Genomic DNA, 23,199 nt, shown 5'->3' on the forward strand with positions numbered 1-23,199 from the left:
AACAAACCCCTTCCCCCCCTTCAGACAGAATCCCCTCTAAAAGACACTCTCGGAAACAGTACTTAACAGAAACAGATGTTTTATTATGAACCGCACATGAAAAGGGGGGGGGAGGAAACTTGGACGGTGGCTGGTGTGAGATGGGTAGGAAAGGACTTTTCAAACTTTGTGGAACGAGAGCCTCCTATTGCTGCAGCAGTCTGCAGGGGCTGACTGAAAGTTTTAACGGCCCTTGCCGCCCCTCCTTCTTTGGACTTTTGGTGAGGGGGGTGTGGGACTTGGTGGCGGGGGAGGGCGGTTAGAGATAGACAGCAGCAGGGCTCTGTCCTCCTGCCTCCGGTCTTGCAGAACATCCACTAGGCGCCGGAGCGTCTCCGTTTGCTCCCTCATTAGTCCAAGCAGGGTTTGAGTAGCCTGCTGGTCTTCCTGGCGCCACCTCTCCTCCAGTTCCATGACTGCTCGGTGCATTTGTGACAAGTTCTCCCTCCACTGTGTCGTCTGGGCTGCCTGCTCTCGTGAGCAGTCCATAAGTTCATAGAACATGTCCTCACGCGTCTTCTTCTTCCTCCTCCTAATCTGCGCTAGCCTCTGGGAGTGTGATGCCAGGCTGGGTTGGGAGACAGTCGCAGATGTGTCTGTGGGAATGGGAAAAAGGGAGTGAATTCCTGAGACAGATAAATGAAGTTGCTAACAAAGAACATAGTCTTTCTCTGTGAACAACACCATGCACTGCACCTTTCACATGCGCACTCAGGACAAGGTCGAATTTTCGGCCCTCGCCTTCAGTGCCTGGGGTCTTGCAGTTGCGATCAGAGAAGCGTGGCAGGACACCTCTACTTTTGTTGCAGGAAAACATGGTAAGCCGTAGACTTGTGGCAGCTTAAAAATTTAATAGTAGCACTGGGCTCCTTTCGCACTGAAAGCAAGGCCACTCTCTGCTGGCAGCAATCAGGGAAGCATGAGCTCTGCCCCTGTCCCACCACCTCGCGGCTGTCCCAGGGAAAGATCCCTGTATGCTGCCCCTCTGCCGCCTCCACCGCGTGGCTGTAAAGCAGTCCCAATACTAAGATTCCCCTCCCTAATTTAAAGCAGGGCGTCATGTGCGACATAACGCTGATGAGGATCTCGGAGAGCGAGAGGGGACGGATGCTTCGGGAGAGCATGCAGAAGCCAGGGCCGTATGCCGCCATGCTCTGCCAAGCGATGATCCCGGACTACTTAATAGACTCATGGCGTGGGAACGTGTCTTACCATGGTGGACCGAACAAGATCGCCCTGCCACGGAACCTGATGCGCATGCTTGAGCGGTACCTCCAGGAGAGCTATGCTGAGCTCTCCCAGGAGGACTCTCTGTCAATTCCCGGACATATTGACCGTCTTTTTGTGTAACTGTACTGGAAGGGACTACAGAGTGGAGCGTCCTGTGGTTGCCTAATCATGAAAATCCGGACATTAATTGATTTTTTATACATAGTTGGGACTAAATAGTTGCCTAAGGCAAAGAAATCATGAACACCCAATTGCTGATATAGTTAATATTCCTGTTTTGTTATAAATAAAAGTTTCTATGTTTAAATGAGTGAATGTAAAGCCCATTCTTAACAATATAAATATTCCAGTTATGTTTAAATTTAAATCTTTAGATGTTTAAAGCACTCACTGCTTGATCCTTCCCCTGATTCGGTGTCCGGGGTAACGGCTGGGGACGGTTGGTAGGGGATCTCGGTAAGGGTGATGAAGAGCTCCTGGCTGTCGTTGAAATCAGCGGTGCAAGCGCTGTCGACTGCCTCGTCCTCCTCATCTCCTTCCTCATCTTCCCCGTCCGCTAACATTTCCGACGAGGAACCGGCCGTGGACAATATCCCATCCTCAGAGTCCACGGTCAGTGGTGGGGTAGTGGTGGCGGCCGCACCTAGGATGGAATGCAGTGCCTCGTAGAAACGGGATGTGTGGGGCTGGGATCCGGAGCGTCCGTTTGCCTCTTTGGTTTTTTGGTAGCCTTGTCTCAGCTCCTTGATTTTCACGCGGCACTGCGTTGCATCCCGGCTGTATCCTCTCTCTGCCATGGCTTTAGAGATCTTCTCGTAGATCTTTGCATTCCTTCTTTTGGAGCGCAGCTCTGAAAGCACGGACTCATCGCCCCACACAGCAATGAGATCCAAGACTTCCCGATCAGTCCATGCTGGGGCCCTCTTTCTATTAGATTGCACGGCCATCTCTGCTGGAGAGCTCTGCATCGTTGCCAGTGCTGCTGAGCTCTCCACGCTGTCCAAACAGAAAATGAGATTCAAACTGGCCAGACAGGAAAAGGAATTCAAATTTTCCCGGGGCTTTTCCTGTGTGGCTGGTCAGAGCATCCGAGCTCGAACTGCTGTCCAGAGCGTCAACAGAGTGGTGCACTGTGGGATAGCTCCCGGAGCTATTACCGTCGATTTCCATCCACACCTAGCCTAATTCGATATTGCCATTTCGAATTTAGCGCTACTCCTCTCGTTTTCGAGGAGTACAGAAGTCGAATTTAAGAGAGCTCTATGTCGAACTAAATAGCTTCGTGGTGTGGACGGGTGCAGGGTTAATTCGATGTAACGGCGCTAAATTCGACATAAACTCCTAGTGTAGACGAGGCCTTAAACAGGGAACACATGTGATCAGTTGGCCAGACTTCTTTTTTTTTCCAAGTTAATATTAGCATGCAACTTTTGTTAATTTTTTGCGTGCTAACTCTGCATATAGTATTTTTTTGGAAATGATTCAGTTGCATAAAATGAGTTTTAAGCTTTGTGCCCAACAAGGGCTACCACGTGGAATCAGGGCTGAGCAGGATATTGTTACTGAGATGCCTCTGTGGTAGTTCAACAATGCAGCCACGCTATTGGACAGATCTCCATGTGGTAGTGATTTCTTCCCATTCTGGTCTGTGATGGTGTTTACAGACCCCACACAAAGGCTAAGGTAGTGAGGGACCAGTCCCGGCAAGAGGACCCTGCCCCTCCGCAGCTGCAGAGCATGCTCCAAATAGAGAACCTACTTAAAAGGGGACTCTGACAGTCAAGCAGCCGTGGAGGGAGATTGAAGGCAAGGCTGTCTGGAGAGAGGAAGCCAGTTTCCAGCCTCTGGGACAGAGTGGTCCAAAGGTCTGGACTGTGGGTAAGACCCAACTGGGAAGCCAGGGGTTTGACCCTTCTCTCCCCTAGAAGGGAGAATAACTGGACGTTGAGAAGTGAGTTGGGAAGTACCCATTTGACTATTTAGGTTGTTGAGGCTGATTGGGAACTCTCTGCTAGGTAGGGGCAGAGTGCTGTAACCATGCCCCAGAGTGGGGAGGTAGGAAGTAGCCCAGGGGAAGCTGGTCTGGTGTATCAGCGAGAGGGGACTTAGACATCCTTGCACCTTTCCCTTTGGGCCCTGGACTAGACCTGGTTGAGAGGGAGGGCCCGGTTCCCCTACCTTCCCCTCCTCCTATTTGGCTGGGAAAACCCAGAGAGAACTGGGCAACGCTGGACTGTAACTCAGATTCCAGGCCCGCGGGCTGTCCAGCAAGGCCATCCTAGGACTTTGGGGATTCTTGAGCCACGGCTTCCCAGTCCACAAGTGAAGCCCTCTACATGATCATGCAAATAGAAGAAAAATAGCCCCTTTGCAGGGTCCCAGTGCTTCTGCCAGCTTTGTAGTTGCACACAGATCCATTCCTGTCTCCCAGTTCAGCCTTATAAGACTCGGTCACAAAAAACAGCAGCTTCATACCCCTGCCCTACCCTTGGTCTTAGGGTGCATCTGTAAATCATGATCATGTAGTGAGTCATGTGTGGGTGGACCCCTCGCTTGTGCAGAGCCCACATTGAAATGTGAGAGGGGGATGAGTGGTCTCATTTTCCTTCTACCAGGATTGATGGTTTGAATCTGATATTCTATTCTCTCTATAATTTTGAGGACCCAAGATGACTTCTCTCACAAGAAATGACCTGAGAAGGAGTTGTCACAGAAGGCTTTAAATACAGGGTTTTCTTCTTTCAGATTGTTCTTAGTATTGGGGAAGTTTGCCTGCTTGTGTGTGCTTAGTTTTTCTTTTTGTCATGCTAGTTCTATTTGCACTTATGTAAATCACAAGCACTATTTTTGCACATCTTTACATTTCCAGGATCTTTGTGTATAGTCAGGGTCTCCCTGGTTCTGTAAAGTTAGTACTTCACATAACAGAATATCGATTGGCTGTGTATTGTGCTATTGCTAACCTGTTGGGCTGGCTAAAAGAACAAGGAGACACAGGAGAAGTGTGTGTGTGGGAGGATTGTATATGATCTTGTATTTGAAGACTATCATAATGTGTATGCATTGGAGGGAGAATTAAGTTTGCATGGGCAACTTTTAATTTCCTGTCTTTACATAAACGCTGATCCTGGCTCCTTTTCTCATTCAGAGTAGTACCTTACAGTGGAAGTATTGTGTCTTGCCCAGCAAACAAGAAGTGGACCCATAATAAGGATGAAATACTGGTACTATTAAAATCTATTGCAGAGCTCCCATTGATTTTAATAGGAACTGGATTTGTTCCGAGATGCAACATTTAACCTAAAAAATATACGATAGTTTTGATGTCACAAGAAAAATGCAGGTTTTAGTCTTTTTTTCTAATAGGAGAGATTGTGTTTAAATACTAGGTTTCTTTTTTCCTTTTTTTTTTCTTTAATCACATCTATATTATTGCTTTGAAGTTGACAAATATTTTTTCCATTTCTTAGCCTGGTTAACAAGAAGCTCTTAAGCTTGCACTTTAAAAAAAAAAAAAAAAAAAAATCATGTATTTGTTTGCATTGTTGATCTGGGAGTAGTTTTTGATGTTTCCATCAAGAGGAGTAATCGTGTGCTTATTCATATTGGCATAACAGAAAATTGAGAGAAATGATGAAAGAATGGAAATTTTGTTTAAAATCTTTTCAATTCAAGATCTCCAGGTGTTATTATTAAGCACCATCCTTGTGTAGAAAGACACCCATAAATAATGTTGTTTTGGTACAACAGTGTAAATTTTTCAAACCCAAGAAATTCTTCCTTATGTATATTAGGGTGGCTGTTTACTGGTTAAACAAGTGCAAAATTAAAATTGCATACTAAACCATCTTCCTTTTTACTTTGAAGGATGAATTCCACTCACGATTGCGTTTTAATCGAAGAGGACTGGTTGCTATGGCAAATGCTGGAGCTCATGATAATGGCAGTCAGTTTTTCTTTACACTGGGCCGTGCAGATGAACTTAACAACAAGCACACCATTTTTGGAAAGGTTCGCTATAGAGTTATGACTTGAATCATGGTTTTGACAGAGGCAATTAAATGTACTTCTAAATTCAGAGAATGTTTTTGTATTATCTTAGTACTTCACACAGCTCAAATGCATTTTTGCTACTTTCAAAGTTATTTTAATGTTTAAGAACATCTCTGTTTTTGTCTGTCTCCATGCCTGACATTGATCTCAATTGGTAGTTTCCCTTAATTGTTAATTTTCCATTGCCTTTCTACTAAATTGAACCTTTACGATACACTTTTTCAGAGTAATCTAATAAAATTAAAAGTGCTCTGATTGTTGCATATACACTGTTTTTTCTACTGTTAATAAAATATTAATTTAGAAATACAATTGGAATATCATTATTCAAGAACAACCCAAGCAATAAAATGATGATGGTTTCAAGAGAATGTGGAAATTGTCAAGTAGGTTAGCTCTGTAGTCTACAGAATTTTTTTAGTTTTATTTTCAATTCACAGCTCCCATCACTAACTTTTGTGGCAGTTAAATAGTTCTTAAACACAGAATCGGGTTGCTAAAGAGGAGAGTCTTGTTGCATTTAAAATATCTGTAGCCATATATAATCTAAATTTAGATATCCCTCTTTCATATATTCAAAATTATTTGCATAACAATTTCCTTAAATTTTGCAGAATAATTAACAAGCAATCTGAAAATTGATAGGCTTTGAAATAACTAACTTTAAAAAAACTTTTGTGAATTTGCTAGATTACTGGGGATACCATATACAATATGTTACGACTGACTGAAGTAGAAATTGACAAAGAAGAAAGACCATTCAATCCACACAAAATAAAAAGTAGTGAGGTATGTATGCGGTTAATTAAAATATTCTATTTTTTTCTTTGTCTTCAAACAATTATATTCTAGTAGGATGTATTGGCATTAATTTATCTGAGTGGGTTATATATTATTGCTGAAAAAATAAATTTCAAAATAGTGTATTTTTTAAAAACAAGTCTTATTTTTTAAAGACGTAAGCATTCTAAATGACAGCAAAATGCTTATTAAATATTTTTATACAAATATTTAACTTTTTCCTTAGGTTTTGTTTAATCCTTTTGATGACATCATTCCAAGAACAAATAAAAAGCTGAAAAAGGACAAACCAGGGGAAGAAGTAAAAAAGTCAAAATCCAAAGGCACAAAGTAATTATACTTCATACGTGGGCTTTTCTTTAATTTTATACAGCTCTAATTATAAAATTATTTCAGTCTTGTTCTATGATATGCTAGTGCCCTTGTATAGTACCTTGTATAGTAAATGTGGTACCTGATTTTTTTTCAAGATGGGAGTGCATAAAAACTGTGTTAATAGTTTAAGCAATTTGTCCCTTTTCCTTTATTTCTTAATGCTGAATATTATAGTTAGTAAAAAGATTGTTTACATACAGTTACAGGTATAAGATTTCAGCATTAAATATGCCAAATTACAATAAAAAATTTTTTTTTAAAAGAACAGTAAGGTTGTAAAGTGAAGCAGTTATAAATTAAGAAATGCCAGAATAAAGGGTGCATTTGCAACCTTAATATGGGCCCCTAGTATGTATGCATCATGATACAGTCTCTGGTTTCATGATTATATACTACTTTGTCCAAGACACCGTCACCTCATTCTGTGCATCAGACTGATGGTGTTCTCAGAATGAATCAATACTCTTGTGAGTGACAAAGTTTTCTGTAGGATTCCATATTTGGTGCAGGAATTGGAAAGCGTATAGTTAATAAGGCAAGGGATTGCAAGCAAAATGGTCTTATGGTCAAGGAAATTGAATTCCATTCTGGAGAATTGGATTCTATCCCTGCCTCTGCCACAGAGTTCCTTTGTGATGTTGGGAAAGTCATTTAAACTAAAATATTCACAATTGGCCACTAATTATGTGTTTTTTATTTTCTGGATGTCAAGTGGGAGACATTTGGTGTCAAATTTGCAGAAGTGTAGAGTACTCACATCTGCAACTGAAGTTTGGGAGATGTGTTTTGAATGTATGAAGTGCTATAAAAATGCTAGATACTCTGGAAAGATCAGTCCTTCAGCGTCTCAAGTTTAGCACCCAAAATTAGTGGACACTTTTTTGACAATTTTAGCCTTAATATCTTTGTGCCTTGGTTCCCCAACTGTAAAATGGGATGATACCATCACCTAATCTCATAGAATTGTTGTATTGATAAATTCATTAATATTTGTGAAGCACTAAGATACTACAGTAGGAGTACCATATCAACATCGAAGAGAAAATTAATAGTTTTGTATTCAGTGCAGGGTTTGGATGTGGGTATTAAAAAAGGTCTGTGGCCATGTATTTTGAATGAGGAGCATAAAAAGAAATGTTGAATAACTAGCTAGCCCTTCAATAAATGAGGTAGGAGTCTTGGGGGAGGGGCGGGGAAAGCATGTGATTATGTAATTAAAAATTGTATGATAATGCATACACACAAGGAGGCAAATTAAGTTTGCATGGGCAACCTTAATTCTGGCATTTTCTAACTTACGAGTGCTTTGCAACCGTAACAATCTTGTTACAAGTTTTGTTTTGAGTAAATTCCTAGTTTTAAAAAAAAAAAAAAGACACCAGCATGAAAAAACAAATTCTGTCATGTGGGACTATTGTGTATATTGGGTCATCAGTAAGATTCAGTTAGATCCCAGCACAAATCCCTACCACTTAAGCCACCTGAGTAACTGGTAGTAGTAGAAGCCTGTTCTCATCTGTGTAGATCAGGTGCTTTGGAGGGGGATGACACACACACAATTTGACATTGAGGGCTGGTCTACACTGGGGGGGGATCGATCCAAGATACGCAACTTCAGCTATGCGAATAACGTAGCTGAAGTTGAAGTATCTTGGATCGAATTACCTGGGGTCCATACGGCGCGGGATCGATGGCCGCGGCTCCCCCGTCGACTGCGCTACCGCCGCTTGCTCTGGTGGAGTTCCGGAGTCGACGGTGAGCGCGTTCGGGGATCGATATATCGCATCTTAACGAGACGCGATATATTGATCCCGGATAAATCGATTGCTACCCGCCGATACGGCGGGTAGTGAAGACATACCCTGAGTTTCACATCTATTTGCAGACAGAGAAATGTCGAGATACAGGACTCCTGGTTTGGATTCAATTACAGGTTCTGGAGGGGAGTGTGGTATAGTGGTGTTAGATTCCTTTTGCTGTTGTGACTGGCCTGTCTCTGTCCCCCTCTCCTCCTGTCCTGTGTTCCGATCCCAGCACCTGCTTGCCTCTCCCTCAGATCCTAACCATTTACCTGACTAGTTCCCTTCCCTCCCCTCCCCCCCACCCACTTGCTCCTGTCACCCGTCTTCCCCTCTGACTCCTGTTATCCCTCTGTTCTTCTTTGAGTAGTGTCCTGTGGGTGCTCCACCTCAGGTGCGCATGCTCCCCCTACACCTGTGATCAGAGATTTTTGGTAGAAGTGCCTGTTTGGCCTGCTCCTGCACCCTACACATCGCTGTGCCTCGTAGTGAGGTTATATTGGGCTGCATGGGCGAATCGCCGTCAATTCATTCTCAGCTGCCTTCACTCTGAGATGAAGCGTATAGCATGCCCTCTTAGTTTCACTTAGCATACTTAGTTAGTTCAGTATACGTAGTTTAGTTTAGACATGTTGTTGTTCTTCCTCATTTGAGGGATTATTTTGGACTTGGTTTTTGTTTCTGGGATATGGTGGGGTCCCCACACTTTAAGTGTTGTCTTTCATGCTGGAAGCTACGCCAATTAGTATGGACAATCTCAGTGTCTCCGGTGTGTGGGAGACACCCATATACCATCAAAGTGTAAGATCTGTTCTTCATTCAAGAGCAGATCTAGAAAAAACAGGGAGATAAAGTACAAGCTCCTCATGATGGAATTAATCCTGAGACCAACTTCTGACCTGGATTTCAAGAACCCCTGTACATAGTGCCCTGTCTACCTCCGGATTCTGATCACCAAGAGACTCAGTCACTGAGAGCCTCGGGAGATCCAGCATTGTCACTCGTCACAGCAGTACCAAAAGTCCCACACTCTTAAGTCTACAGATACTGGCAGGAGCTCTAGATCTCCTTCCAGGAAGTCTTGGTCACTGGGGACCTCAGGCCCCAAAGGGACTGCTACTGAGGCTCCAAGTTCTTCTGGTACCACAAAGAAGGAACCTGCTTCCAAGAGCCATGATACTACTAAGAAAGGCACAATACTGAATACCTCTTCTGCTTCCAGTGAACATGCCCATTTTAGTGGACATTCCACTTTAAAGAGGTTGGTGTCATCAGATCCTTCTGTACCTATCCCAGTGCCTCAGACCTTTTCCTCTGAGTCAGGACATTCTTGTTCTGTGCACGCAGAACTGGCTGCACCGACTCATATTACCAATGTACCTACCTCAGTACGAATGCTGACTTCTACAGGACTCTGCATGGCTCCTGCTTATTTTCCCCTGCTACAGCAGGAATTTCAATACTCAAGAGTCGTCCTGGTATCAAAGGAGCCAGCACCTCCATTACTTACGAGGACCACACATCTCTCCCTACCAAAGTCTACTGGGTTACTGTCTCAACACTTCTTCTCTTGCTTCTCCGACTTTGACCACCCAGATTGAACAATTATCACTTCCCCTGCACTATGTTGAGGATCTCTCTTTACAGATCTCCTGTCTACTCTGAGTCATTATTCTCCTTCACATACAGAAAAAGGGGAGGATAGGCAACACTGACCTTTAACCACCTGGGGTGATCAACCATGGATGCCTCCTCTCATGCCCTGTGCTCCCTCTCAGTGACCTCACTAGGATCCTTAGGCCCTGTATTGTTAAGGGCACTGAGTCCTCGCAGGAAACAGACACACATTCTCTTGTGCCTTCACTTCCTCCTCTCCAGCCAGAACCTGGAGAGGAGACGTTTGAGGAAAAAGAAGCAAGAGCTGACAAAGCGGTTACATCTCCTACATATATCTCTTCATTATTGCCAGATGAGGTAGTAATGCCTCTACCACAGTCCTTGGCAGATGTGTTTAGACATTTCCAGAAGCTGATGAAGTATATCGCAGATACTTTTCAGATCCTGCTTGAGGAAGCCCAGGACTCCCATCATAAACAGGACATTTTACACACACCAGCTTCTCATGTGGCACTCCCTATTAATGAAGCTTTACAAGAGCCTGCCAAGACAATCTGGCAGACTCCAGCTATGCCCCCCGCCCCCACGCACACACTTGTAAAAGTGCCAACCAAAAATACTGTGTGCCAGCCAAGGATTCAGAGTTCTTATTCTCACATCCAACACCAAATTCACTGGTCATGGATGCATTGAATGTATGTGGTAGACAACACAATACAAAATCTACTCCCTATAACAAGGACCAGAAGCGACTAGATCTATTCGATTGCAGGAGTTATTCCTCCACAGTGCTACAGTTCAGAATAGCAAACCATCAAGCGCTCATGTCATAATATGACTATTTGAATTATAACAAGTTTAACACTTTTATTGACCATTTGCAAGAAGAGCACCACAAGCAATTTAAGGCTATCATACATGAGGGTCAGCTTTTACCAAAGACATTGTTGCAAACCTCCATAGATGCAGTTGATACAACAGCCCGGTCCATTTCTGCTGTGATTGTTATGGGCTGAGCTTCTTGGCTACAGTTGTCAGGCTTTCCTAGGGAGATACAGAGCACTGTTGAGGACTTCCCTTTTGATGGTCACACATGGTTTTTTTTGGAGTCCACTGATGATTGCCTTCATGCTTTGAAGGACTCAGTGGCCACACTTAGATCCCTTGGAATATACACACTTGCAAATAAAAGAAAATTTAGCAGGTTCCAGACATCACAAAGATCTCGCCCAACTCACTTCTCTATTTTCTGTAGATCAACTGACGCTCTGACCAAGAGGCTGAGATATTCCAAGAAAAAGCCTGCTATTACCTCTTCTTCATTTTAGCCATCTGAGAAATCCAAGCATTAGCTTTGATGGCTTCATCAAGAGTCTGAATCACCTGCTCCAAATAAATCTGACTCTGCAATGTTCCATCCTCCTTTCCCACTTTGGATACCCCCCTTTTCGCCGTTTGGATCTGCATAGGAGACACTAACGCCCAACCCAGGGGGTATGGGGATTGTACCATCTTGGTTATTCCATCTATTTCACCTCCCATCCCCTTTTTCTGTCTCTTTTCAGAGACCCATCTCACGATTAGTTGCTGAGTCAGGAGGTTGCTTCTCTCCTATGCTTAGCAGCTATAGAACCACTTCCAGTTTAGCACGGGAGGAAAGGTTCTGTTCCAAATATTATCTGGTCCCCAAAAAGAATGGAGGCTGGAGATAAATATTAAATCTCAGATGTCTCAACAACTGCATGAAATAACGTAAATTCAGGATGGTGACTCTTACAGCTATTATTCCCTCTCTAGATATCAGGGATTGGTTTGTGACTCTCTACCTTCAAGACACTTATTTCCACATTGCAATTCACCCCTCTCACAAGAAGTTTCTTTGATTTATAGTCAACCACAACCACTTGCAATACCAAGTGCTCCCTTTTGGCCTCTCCTCTGCCCCAAACATATTCTCAAAGGTCATGGCAGTCCAAGCCGCTCATCTACATTGTGTAGGCATAATTGTCTTCCTTTTTCTCAATGATTAGCCACTCAGGGACTGATCATAAACCGAGGTCCATTGGCAGTACAAATGATGAGGTCTTTGTTTCATACCTGAGACCTCCAGATTAACCATGAAAAGTCTGTTTTGATCTTGGTTCAATGGATAGATTTTATAGGAGCCTCGACAGGTTTGTGAATCTGCAGAATCTTAGTACAAAGATTCAATTAAGCCCTCAGACTTCAGCAAGGAATTGTCTTCAGCTGTTGGGCCATATGGTGGAGTGTGTCTTCATGACCCAACATGCCAGATTGCATCTTCAGTATTTCCAGGAATGACTCAGGACAGTCTACATACCAAACAAGCACAGACTTGACAAATAGGTCTCTCTTCCCCTTTGGGTTCTGGACTTGCTCAATTGGTGGAAGAACTCCTCCAAAGTCTGTGTGGGGAGTTCTCTTCTTTCAACCTCCTCTGACTACCGTTATCACTTCAGACTACCCTTTTGGGATGGGGAGTGGATCTCAGTCCTCACACCATCCAGGGCAAATGGTCTTCCTAAGAGAGTCTCCTGCATATCAACATTCAGGAGTTGAGGGCAGTCAGGAATGCTTGCTCCCATTTTCTTTCACTGAACAAAGCCAAATTAGTCAAGATCATGACAGACATTGTGTCCTGCATGTTTTATATCAATCGACAGAGGGGAGCACGCTCCCCCCGACTCTGTGCCAAGGAGACAAAGCTCTGAAATTAGCATGTAACCAACATGATAGCATCTCAGCCTCTTACCTCTCGGGTATACAGAACATCACAGCCGACCACCTTCGCAGACGCTTCTCTAAGAGTTATGACTGGAAGTTGGATTCACAAATCCTCCACAGCATATTTCTAACCTAGGGGTTTCCAGAAGTGGAACTTTTTGCCACTGCTGCCAATGCAAAGTGCAGGAAGTTTTACTCTGGGGGGGGGGGAGGGGAGGATGGGAGAGATTCGTGTCTCAGTCACTGGGAAATGACTTTCTTATTCCATGGGCCAGGAGTCGTCTTTATTCTTGTCCACCAATGCCATTGATCTTGAAAGTTCTCAACAAGATCAAGCAGGACAAGGATTAGGTCATTTGATTGCACTGACTTGGCCAAGGCAGGTTGGTACCCTTACCAGTTCATTTCACTTCTCATCCACTGCTGAGTCTTCCAGTTGGTTGCCACCTGTTATCTCAGGGTGCTGGTCACCGGCCAATTTGGAAGTTTTGTGACCTCAAGCAAGGCTCCTAGATGGTTCTCGGGATAGAGACTTCCCACTTAACAGAGGTACAACAGGTTTTGTTAAATAGCAGAAAAACATCTACGAGAAGTAGAAATGTCACCTATGGTGTATCTGTCGGCAAGTATCTCTTGACCACGCTTCTCTTTCCACCACCCTGGATTATCTGTTAGAATTAAAAAGATCAGGTATTGTTATGAGTTCTGTCAAGGTTCACTTGGCAGCAATAACAGCCTTTCACTAGTCTGTGGAAGATTTTTCACCACAACTTCAAGATTTCTTAAAGATTTGAATCGTTATCTATAGGTTAAGGAACATACCCCGTATGGGACTTGAATGTGTCCTTAATTGCCTTATGACACACCCCTTTTAGCCATTAACTACATATTTGCTATTCCACTTGCTCATGAAAACAGCTTTCTTGGTTGCCATCACTTCTACACAGAGAGTGGGAGAATTGAGGGTTTTAATGGCAGATCTGCCCTGCCCCGCAGAGTTCTTCAAGGAACAGGTTTCGTTACGGTCACATCCCAAGTTTCTACTCAGTGTCCTCTGAATTTCACCTTAATCAGACCATTCATTTACCATTCCCCCCAAATCACATCACTCCAAACAGAAAGCTGCTTTCTGTACCTGGGATGCCAGAAGGGCATTAGCCTTCTATCTAGAAGGACCAACCATTTTGAAAGTCTCCCAGACTGTTTTGATTGTGGACAGATCTAAAGGATCCACAGGCTCCACCCAAAGTCTCTTGTGGTGGATCTCTGCGTGTATTATTTCATATTATGACTCTGCCAACATTCTAAGGTGCCAGCCCATTCTACAATGTTGCAATCTATGTCTATGGCATTACTGAAGGATGCTCCAGTTGCTGACATTTGCAGAGCTGAAACCTGGATTTCAATACGTACTTTGGTTCATGTCTCTAGATCAGATGTGGCAGTTGGCAGTCCAGTTCTGTCTTCAGTATTGGGTTCTGCTCTGAAGATCCTTCCTTCCTCTGGCGATACTGCTCAGGAGTCACCTGAAGTGGAGAACACATAGGGACGTTACTTGAAGAAGAAGGAGAGGTTACTCACCTTGTGCAGTAACTGGGGTTCTTCAAGATGTGTGTCCCTATGGGTGCTCCATTAGCTGCCTGCCTTCTCCCTAGTGGGACTTTGTGGTAGATAAGGAACTGAGGACGGTTCACCCACCTAGTAGGGCGCATGTGTGGGCCAAACAGGCACTGCTATCGAGAAAATCTGATGAAAGGCCCAGAGGGTGCATGTGCACCTAAAGTAGAGCACCCATAGGGGGACACATCTTGAACTCCAGTTACTGCTCAAGGTGAGTAACCCTCTCCTTCCTCCCCACCCCCTTTTCCTTATCCCGTTTCTATCAGTTGGCTTCTCCTCCTAGATGCCTAGGTACGAGCAGTGTCCCTGCTCTCAGTTCCTGTGCCTTGCACCACATTGGCCTCTTGGAGCCAGGAGGAGCAACTGTGTAAACTGCAATCTTTTCAGAGGCATATAACTTGGCTAAAATTGGGTGAATTTCTGTGAGGACGGCAAAAGGCTTGCTCTTGACACTAGGACAACCAACCCCCTGTTATATTTCTAGCTCCTTCTTTAAAGCAAGAAGTGCTAGAGCCTCTCAATAAAATAGTTGTAAGAATTTTTGTAACATGGGCAAAACAATGCTTATTTCCCTATTCTCTTTCTCAGAAACGTCTGGAGGATTTTTAGCTGAAATTTACAGCCCTCTACACCCTTCCCCCTCTTTCCCCCCCTGCAAAAAAGAAAGAAAGAAAGAAAGAAAGAAATCAGCTTGAGGCAGAATGGAATGGAGAATTTTGGCCCAAAAAGTTGAAGTTTGGCAAAGTTAGAAGCAACTAAAAATACCTTTTATTTAATGGAGGTGAAGTAGCAAACATGTAGCTAATGGTTTAAATGAGATCATGCCAGTTATTTACTGGATGTTTTATTTATTGGAATTTTGAAATTTCATATTTATTGTTTGCATGTTCAAAATGTCACAGGATCAAAATGTATTTTTTTGTTTTGTTTTTTAAAGAAATTTTAATTTGCTTTCATTTGGAGAGGAAGCTGAAGAGGAAGAAGAGGAAGTCAACAGAGTTAGTCAGGTACAGTTCCCAATTACTAGTCTCTCTCTCCATCTCCTGTTCTTATTGTTTTTCTTTTGGCAGCATTGTTTTATAGTGATAGTCTATCAGTTTGAAACCTTGAAAGTTGTTCATTTTGTAGTTTTTCTAGATTTGATCAATAACAATTTAGGGGTAGGGAGGAGTTGCATACTTTAGTTTGCAGCATTCTATTCTCAGATGTTGCAGTCTTTTAAATTAAATTATTTTTTTGGCTTGTGTAATTTTGAATATGATTTTAGTTTTCTCACTTTTATAATTGTTTTGTTGTTTCTTTAAACACAGTATTGTTATACTTCATAGCATATTAGTGATTCTGCCATTCAAAGCCCATATATACTGTGTGTGTGTGAACTGTGTTAAAAGAAAGTTGTTTAGCTTTCAAAAAGTTGTTTAGCTTGCAAAATGAAAAATAATTCAAAAGTTAGGAAATGTCAGATTTATGGTTGTCTATTTAACCGCAATTCTATCCCTTTGTGCATCTATCCTGTGCACTGAATGAGGCAGGGAGCCTATGTTAAAAACAGTATGTGATCATGTAATTAAAGGCTATATCATGATGAATATGCAGAAGTAGGCAGAATTAAGGTTACACTGGTACCATAATTCAGGTTTCTCCTGACTTTCAAGTGTTTAGGTGGCAAAGATTATTTAAAAAAAAAAAAAAAAATTTGTGTCACTGTCAGGGCCGGCTCCAGGCACCAGCCGACCAAGCACGTGCTTGGGGTGGCACCTGGTAAGGGGCGGCCAATCTTGGGGTGGCGGGGGGCGCTCAGGGTTTTTTGTTTTTGGGGGGGGGGGTTCAGTCGGGCGGTGTTGGGGGTGGGGTGGGTTGTTTTTGTTTTGGCGGCTGGGGGGGCGGGATTCGGCAGCGGCGCTCCGAGGGGGGGGGGGCGGCGCGGCGGGGCGCTCCGCGGGGGGGGGTGTGTGTGTTTGGCAGCGCGGCTCGGCGGTTGGGGTGTTTAGCGGCGCTTGGCGGGAGGTGTGTGGCGGCGGGAGGGTTCGGCGGCGCGGCGCTCCATGCTGGGGGGGGTGTGTTCAGCGGCGCTCTGAGGGGGGCTGGGGGGTTCAGCGGGGGGGTTCGGCAGTGCTCCGCGGGAGATGTGTGTGGCGGCGGGAGGGTTCGGCGGCGCTCCGCGGGGGCGGGGGGTGTTCGGCGGCGCTCCGCGGGGGGCTGGGGGGGTTTGGCAGGGGGGTTCGGCGGCGCTCCATGGGGGGCTGGCGTGTTCGGCGGCGCTCCGCAGGGGAGTGGGGGGGGTTTGGCGGCGTGGCGCTCCGCAGGGGGCTGGGGGGGGGTTCGGCGGCGCTCCGCGGGGGGCTGGGGGGTTCGGTGGGGGGGTGTTGGCGGCGCTCCGCGGGGGGCTGGCATGTTCGGCGGCGCGGCGCTCCGCGGGGGGTTTGGCGGCGCGGCACTGGGGGGGTTCGGCGGTGCGGTGCTGAAGGGGTGTGTTATGGCGGCGCTATGGAGGGTGGCACTCTTTTTTTTCGCTTGGGGCGGCAAAAAAGTTAGAGCCGGCCCTGGTCACTGTAACTGTCCATTATGATGTCTAGTTGCTTGGATACACTGATCTGTTGGCTTTGTGCCAGGGAGGGCAAAGGGTCATCAGAAGGGACATTATCCAAAAAGAGCAGCATATTTCTGAAAACCTCGGGTAATATTTTCAAATATGGATAGCTAAATTAACCATTGCCTCAAGTTCCTCTCCTACATCCTCCTCCTCCTCCTCCACCAATCTAGCTTCCACCCTTTCTGCTCATCTAAAACTGCTCTCATCAGGATCACTAATGATCTCTTCTCGGCCAAATCTCAGGGCCTCTACTACATCTTCATCCTTTGACTTCTCTGTGTTTTCATGTTGCTGATCATAGCCTTATTCACAAACGCCTACCCTCCCTTGGGTTTTTCATAGAATCATAGAATATCAGGATTGGAAGGGACCTCAGGAGGTCATCTAGTCCAACCCCCTGCTCAAAGCAGGACCAATCTCCAGACAGATTTTTATCCCAGTTCCCTAAATGGCCCCCTCAAGGATTGAACTCACAACCCTGGGTTTAGCAGGCCAATGCTCAAACCACTGAGCTATCCCTCCCCCCCATTTTCAATACTGTCTTCACTGGTTTTCCTCTTACCTCTCTGGTTCGTCCTTTTGCATCTTTTGGCGAGTCTCCATCCTTCTTTCTGCCCCTCTGAGGATGGTATTCCTTAGGGTTATGTTCTAGGTACTTTCCTCTTCTCTCTTTTTGGTGGTTCTTACCACTTACACAAACTCAGCTATCATCTCTATATTGACAACTCTCACATCTACTTTTACGTTCCTGACCCATGTTTTTCCATTTCATCTTGCATCTCAGATTGTCGCTTTGATACCTCCACCTGGATGACTTGCCATCAGTTTAAGCTTAAAATGTTCCAAACTGATCTCCTCATCCTTCCCAAATTCTCCCTGATTTTCCCCTCATTGTCACTGTTTTCAACATCTTCATCCTTTCCTCCACTCAGGGCTGAAGCCTGATGACTGTCTTTAGTGACTACTACTCCTTCATCGTATGATTTCAGATTGACTGAGCTGGACTACATCTAGCGAGAAGGAATGAGAGTTGCACTAGTCAGCATTCTTCTTTATTTGTTGTAAATGAGGGAAAACTCCCACATGTAGACCTGGTTGCCTACCTATTAAATACGTGATTTTCTCTAGCTCTGCATCCCCATAGCCCTAGAAATGGGCATTCTTTCACTTTTGGTAGTTAGGCCTAGCCACATAACTTTCTTTCTCTGCCCCTGTGTCTTGGCCGAATCATGGGCGACCAGACCTAGTAGTCAGAGCCAGAGTCTGCGGTCATGAGATGGAAGTCAAGTATCGGCTGGGTCCAGATACGGGGGGGAAATGGGGCAGGAGCAGGAGACAAACTGGCGATCAGAACCACAAGTCAGGAACCAGAGTTAGGCTGGGTTGGGGTACCAGGGGGTAAGAGACAGGAGACAAAATGAAGATCAGAACCATGAGTCAGATGCAAGGAATCATGCTAGGTGAGGATGCCAGGAAATCAAGCTCGGGGAGCAGAAAGCACAAAGCACACAGTCTAGAGCATGGTGGAACCCTGTTGTTCGGACAGCTTCCTATTCCTGCTGCTTGCTTAAGTAGGGCAGCCAGTGCTCCTGCACTCCGCCAATAGGACCTCATGGGCGGAGCGTCAAATTGGGGCTGAGCTTCACGGGTCCCTGGTAAGTGATTGTTAGCTGTCTGCCAGGTGGCGAGTTCGAGTGTGGCCACTCCCATGAACCCAGCAGACCCAGATTTGAGACCTGTGGTTCATGACATTCTGCTAGCTGGAGTTCTTAAGAAAAGAGAGGTCAGAGCTGAGCATAGCAGGATGTCAGGTTCTAAGATGCTGCATGCAGATGTAGGGCTATTCTGCTAACTGATTTGGTAGCCAGATAGGGTGGGTCCTGTTGGCTTCAACTCAAGAGGATAAAAAGGTAGATAGTCGAAGGGACTGTTTTGTATTAATTTTGATGGAATATATAGGCCCAGAGAGTCAAGATGTTAACATGACCCTGTCACCGTGTATAATACCAAACCATTAAACGTGGCTTGGGGTTTTCAGTACTGAGACCTCAGTCTGCTTAGTACCATGGCAAGCACACTAGAAAATTCATGCCAAAGTTTGGAAGTTTATTGATCAGGATACGTAAGAGAAGAAGAATCAGAAAAAGTCATCAATATCTTGGAATTGAAATTGAATGCTTATGCAGAACAAACTTAATCAAAACCTGTTTAAGTAATCTTTTAAGAGAGAGGCTATCAGTTTGGATTTCATTTTGTCAGACAATCTTTCTTGGTGGGGAAGAAAGGATTAGTTCTGTTGTTTGCTTCTGAGGTGTGAATGTCAGTCATCTTCTCTGCCTTTGACAAAACAGATACAAGGAGAAAAGAGAGAGAGGAGGATAAAGATGAGGGAAATATGGGTTTTATTGATGTTGTCAGGATACCAACCATCTGGTCAGGCACGGATGGACACTCTGACCTGGCACTACAACAGTTGTTCCTGTGGCCTCAGGCTCACTTCCCCGGTCTGGGATGTCATCTGGCTTGTCTGGTCAGATCCATCTCCTTACAGGCCTTTCTCAGGCTGGTCAGTGCTGGATGGGCAGTCTCATCTCATTGTGCTGGTACTGTGTGGTACAGTAGGTTTCATGATTGTGTGAAAAGCTGAGAGAGATAAGATAGGAGGAAAATAGTGCGGGATGGACATAGGAAGGGAGGACAGAGCAGGGTTTTGGAGGTCTCAGGCTGGAGTTTTAACTAGTCTACTCATGATGGCCAGGTGTCCCAACTAGCACCCTGAGGTCTGGGTACCGCAGTGATGTGATGATGCATGAATGAAAGAGAGTCTTTTTTATGAAGGGGAGGCCTGCCAGCTTTTTTCTCTCTTCTAGGGATTCCTCAGACTGACCATTCCCCGTTTCGCCACCAAATCTCTTTTTGTAAGGACTCTGAAAAGTGGTGATGGGCAAAATAGCCCATCCTCTAATTATTTCGTTCCCAGTTAGGCCTAATTTCCAACACGCCAATTTTGGGCCACTGATTTCCAGTCCCATGCTCCTTTTCCTTACCAGGCATGATCTGCTGGCTATATCCATCCGGTTATATCAGTAGGCGTTTTTGTTTGGACTAATTCAATCTTTTTGTTCCTTTGCCTATGAACATTTATTTGTTATAGGTGATTGGAACATTTTATTAATTTTTATTCACTTTCCAACAGTTGAGCCCATATTTGGAGTGGGTCTGTCAGGCCCCAGTTATTACAATAGGACTGTGGTGAGGCAGACAGTTGAGAAACCATCACTAGAAGATAGATAGAGAAGATGCTCTCCTCCCCAAAAACTGCCAACTCAGAAGGTGGTTCAGAAAAGTGGAGTAAACACTCTGCTGATTCACATTAGCTCTCCTGGTCACCTCATGTTGACTCAATAGGCCTTTGTCTTCTAAACTGCTGACTCTCTTCCTAGACTATAGCATGTCTGTTGGCCTGGCTCTTGAACACATTAAGAAGAAGGGACTTGTTGGAACAAGTAATTTTTCACATAGCTAAATGGCGCTAAAAGTCTGACTTCCACATCATACAAAGTTGAGGGCATCTACAGGGCTTAATTTGGGATAAAAAGTTAAATCTCTAGATGTGACCTTTCTGACATTCTTTCCTTCATTCAGGATGGGATCAGTGGCACCTTCCTGAGGCTTCAAGCACCTGATATTGAGTCCTTAAAGTACTACATTACAGAAACATATGCTGAATAAAGGCTCCACTGTCTGTCAAGCCTTAGTTCACATTCACCCTGTCTCTTTGGTTGAGAAGGGAATGCTTTCCTACTAGAACCTTTATATATAAGGACCTGGGAGTGTTGTCGGATCTTTAGATTTGTTCTGTCAGGTTCTATGGATACTACCTTCAGTACATTGTTCCTGCATGCTACACTCTGAGTTATTAAATCTCTGTTTTTCTAGGTATTTACTGTCTGTCTATTGTTGTGATGGATACTGCTGCTATAAGTGGCAACTGTCTGAATTGGCATGGAGCGATGACAGACTTTCTTACCTGTTTGGTTACCTGAGTTTGTCTACACTAGCTAGGGCATCCCACTTTTCTATTGTATTGTGTTGGTGGCAGTGGGACTGTTTGTCTGAAACAGTTATGATCTAATTTTTTAGATTTAATAGCATTTTTAGTGCTGAAAGAGCTATTAAATTTGTAGAATAAACTAGCCAGTCCCCTTTATAGGAAGAGTGATGTCACAATAACTCCCTTTTTGCCTCTCTCTCTTACTTGGGCTAAAATTAACAGGAAAAAAATTACAATTTTTTCCCAGACTCACCTCTCTTCAGTTCCCACTCTCCTAAATATGGTTGTGTGTAACTTTTATTTTATTTTTTTTATATAGAGCATGAAGGGAAAAAGTAAAAGTAGTCATGACTTGCTGAAGGATGATCCACATCTAAGCTCAGTTCCTGCTGTTAAAAGGTGAATACAGTAGTTCTAATCTACAGAACTGCTTCAGTTTCAATATGTTAGATCTCATTGGCACTATGCATTTTCATTTTATCCATTGCTTTTTCTGAGTAACAGTTCTCTCCACACAGGGCTTCCTGAATAAAACTATTTTGTCATTAAATTCAAGTCATTGTTGGTGTGCCAAAATGTTTCTTTCCCAGCCCTCTCTCATCCTGTCTCTGGTGATGGGAACCTTCTTATTGGCTTGGAGCACCTCAGAAAATCTTGGCCTTTGGGATTCCTTTAAAGAAATTTCACTGAATGCTCATAATACATTATATATTCATAATATTATACATGTTTACAGTTTAGAAAAAAGGATATTGGGAGATTATATATGATTAGTAAAAATATCTACTAATGCCTGAACTATGCCAGATTGCCTATCAATAAATAATACATTTATTTATTTGTAGATGAATGGTAAAGGTAGGTTGGAGACTAAAGAGTTTAAGAATAGGGAGTAATAGAGGAGGGAAAGAAAATAGATAAGAATCACAGTAACAACAACAAAAGCAGGAGAAAGCAGTCAGGTTGTCGCTGTTCTCCTCTGAATCCCAATAAATCCCATAAAATGTGCAATTAGAGAGAAGGCTGCCCCAGATGCCAACTACTTACACTGCAAGTCCAGGAATGGCTTACACGTAGATCATAGATGTCCATCTTACTAGTATGAATAAAGGAAGTTTGGATTTTTTGTTTTTACATTTCATTCTAGTATTTCCACTAGTCCAAAAATCAACAGATGGCATAGTTTTGCTCTTCTATGTTTTCAGTATAATTCTTTTGACTGCCATTCTTGCTTTCAGGAGCTACCTCTTTTCATGCTTATTCAAATTAAGTGTAGGTGAGGTATCGTGCTACTTCGTCTTTTTCCAAATTGGTCTCTAGGGCCACCATAATTTCTCTAAGGGGTTATACCCACACCATCTTCTCTCCACTTACCAGTTGTGCTCTTCACTTGGGCCAGAATTGCTTGGTTTAAGAGCACAAAGTGGTCCACCAGATTCCCAGAAAATGCATACATTGCTGTTTGGTTTGGAGGTCTTGAAATGTTTTGTAGCAGAGTGTGGCAGTTCCCCCTTGGCTCCTGCCTCTGCTAAGTCCACAAAGACACTCTGAGACCCTGGGGTTAGTATACACTGGTGCAGTTTATTCACAGGCTTGTTTCCACCACTGTTTCACCATGTACAGTTGGCCCTTCACCGTCTGCAGGCAGGAGGGAGGGAAGAGCTACCTCCCTGTTTCCACTCCCTGCCTTTTCCCTTTCCTTCTGCTCTTCCCCGGCTTCCTTCCCCTGAGGCTTTTATACAGCCGCAGGCTAATTAGGCAGCAGCTGTCTCTGATTCCCCGATTAGGGCTAGGTTATCTCCAGCCAGCTCTAATTTATTCCCCTAAATAGGAGCTGGCGTGACATAGGGCTGAATCAGCAACCCTTTGCCCAGCACCCTGTCACAGTGTTCACTAACTGAATTTACCCCTTACATGGTAGCATTGTGTTTTCTTGCTGGTCTGTCCCACATTTTTCAAACTCTTCTAGCTAGTGGGTGTGACAATCAAATGGTGGGAAAATATAATCGACTGACATTATAGTGATGATCATGGTGAAAATGGTTAGATTGGGGGAGTTCTGGCATAGTTTTAAATAAATAACCTAAGTGAATTCTTGGTTAAGGTACTGCTGTACTGTTTTTAAATGCTACTCTTATCAACAGATTCAGAGTGCTTTAGAGAAGGAACTATCATCTTATATGGATTGTCTCTCTTTTTTTCCCCCTTAGTGAAAAAGCAAATGAAGTGAGGGATTCAGACGAGGTGAGTGGCACTTCTTCTGCAAACAGAAC

At 44.1% G+C, this 23,199-nt stretch overlaps 1 protein-coding gene across 2 annotated transcripts in view; it reads left to right on the forward strand.

Annotated features, from left to right (window-relative positions):
* LOC135880534 (spliceosome-associated protein CWC27 homolog) overlaps positions 1-23,199 on the forward strand; it is a 210,076-nt gene that overhangs the window by 13,787 nt on the left and 173,090 nt on the right. Inside the window, exons 4-9 of one of the 2 annotated variants that reach the window (XM_065406860.1) lie at positions 5,137-5,280; positions 6,013-6,111; positions 6,350-6,453; positions 15,217-15,286; positions 21,246-21,325; positions 23,137-23,170. In XM_065406860.1, coding sequence (XP_065262932.1) covers positions 5,137-5,280; positions 6,013-6,111; positions 6,350-6,453; positions 15,217-15,286; positions 21,246-21,325; positions 23,137-23,170 — 531 coding nt within the window. The remainder of the gene's footprint in view (positions 1-5,136; positions 5,281-6,012; positions 6,112-6,349; positions 6,454-15,216; positions 15,287-21,245; positions 21,326-23,136; positions 23,171-23,199) is intronic. The other variant, XM_065406861.1, reaches the window with a different exon arrangement.

This window comes from Emys orbicularis, chromosome 6 (assembly GCF_028017835.1).
Source record: "Emys orbicularis isolate rEmyOrb1 chromosome 6, rEmyOrb1.hap1, whole genome shotgun sequence".
NCBI lineage: Eukaryota > Metazoa > Chordata > Testudines > Emydidae > Emys > Emys orbicularis.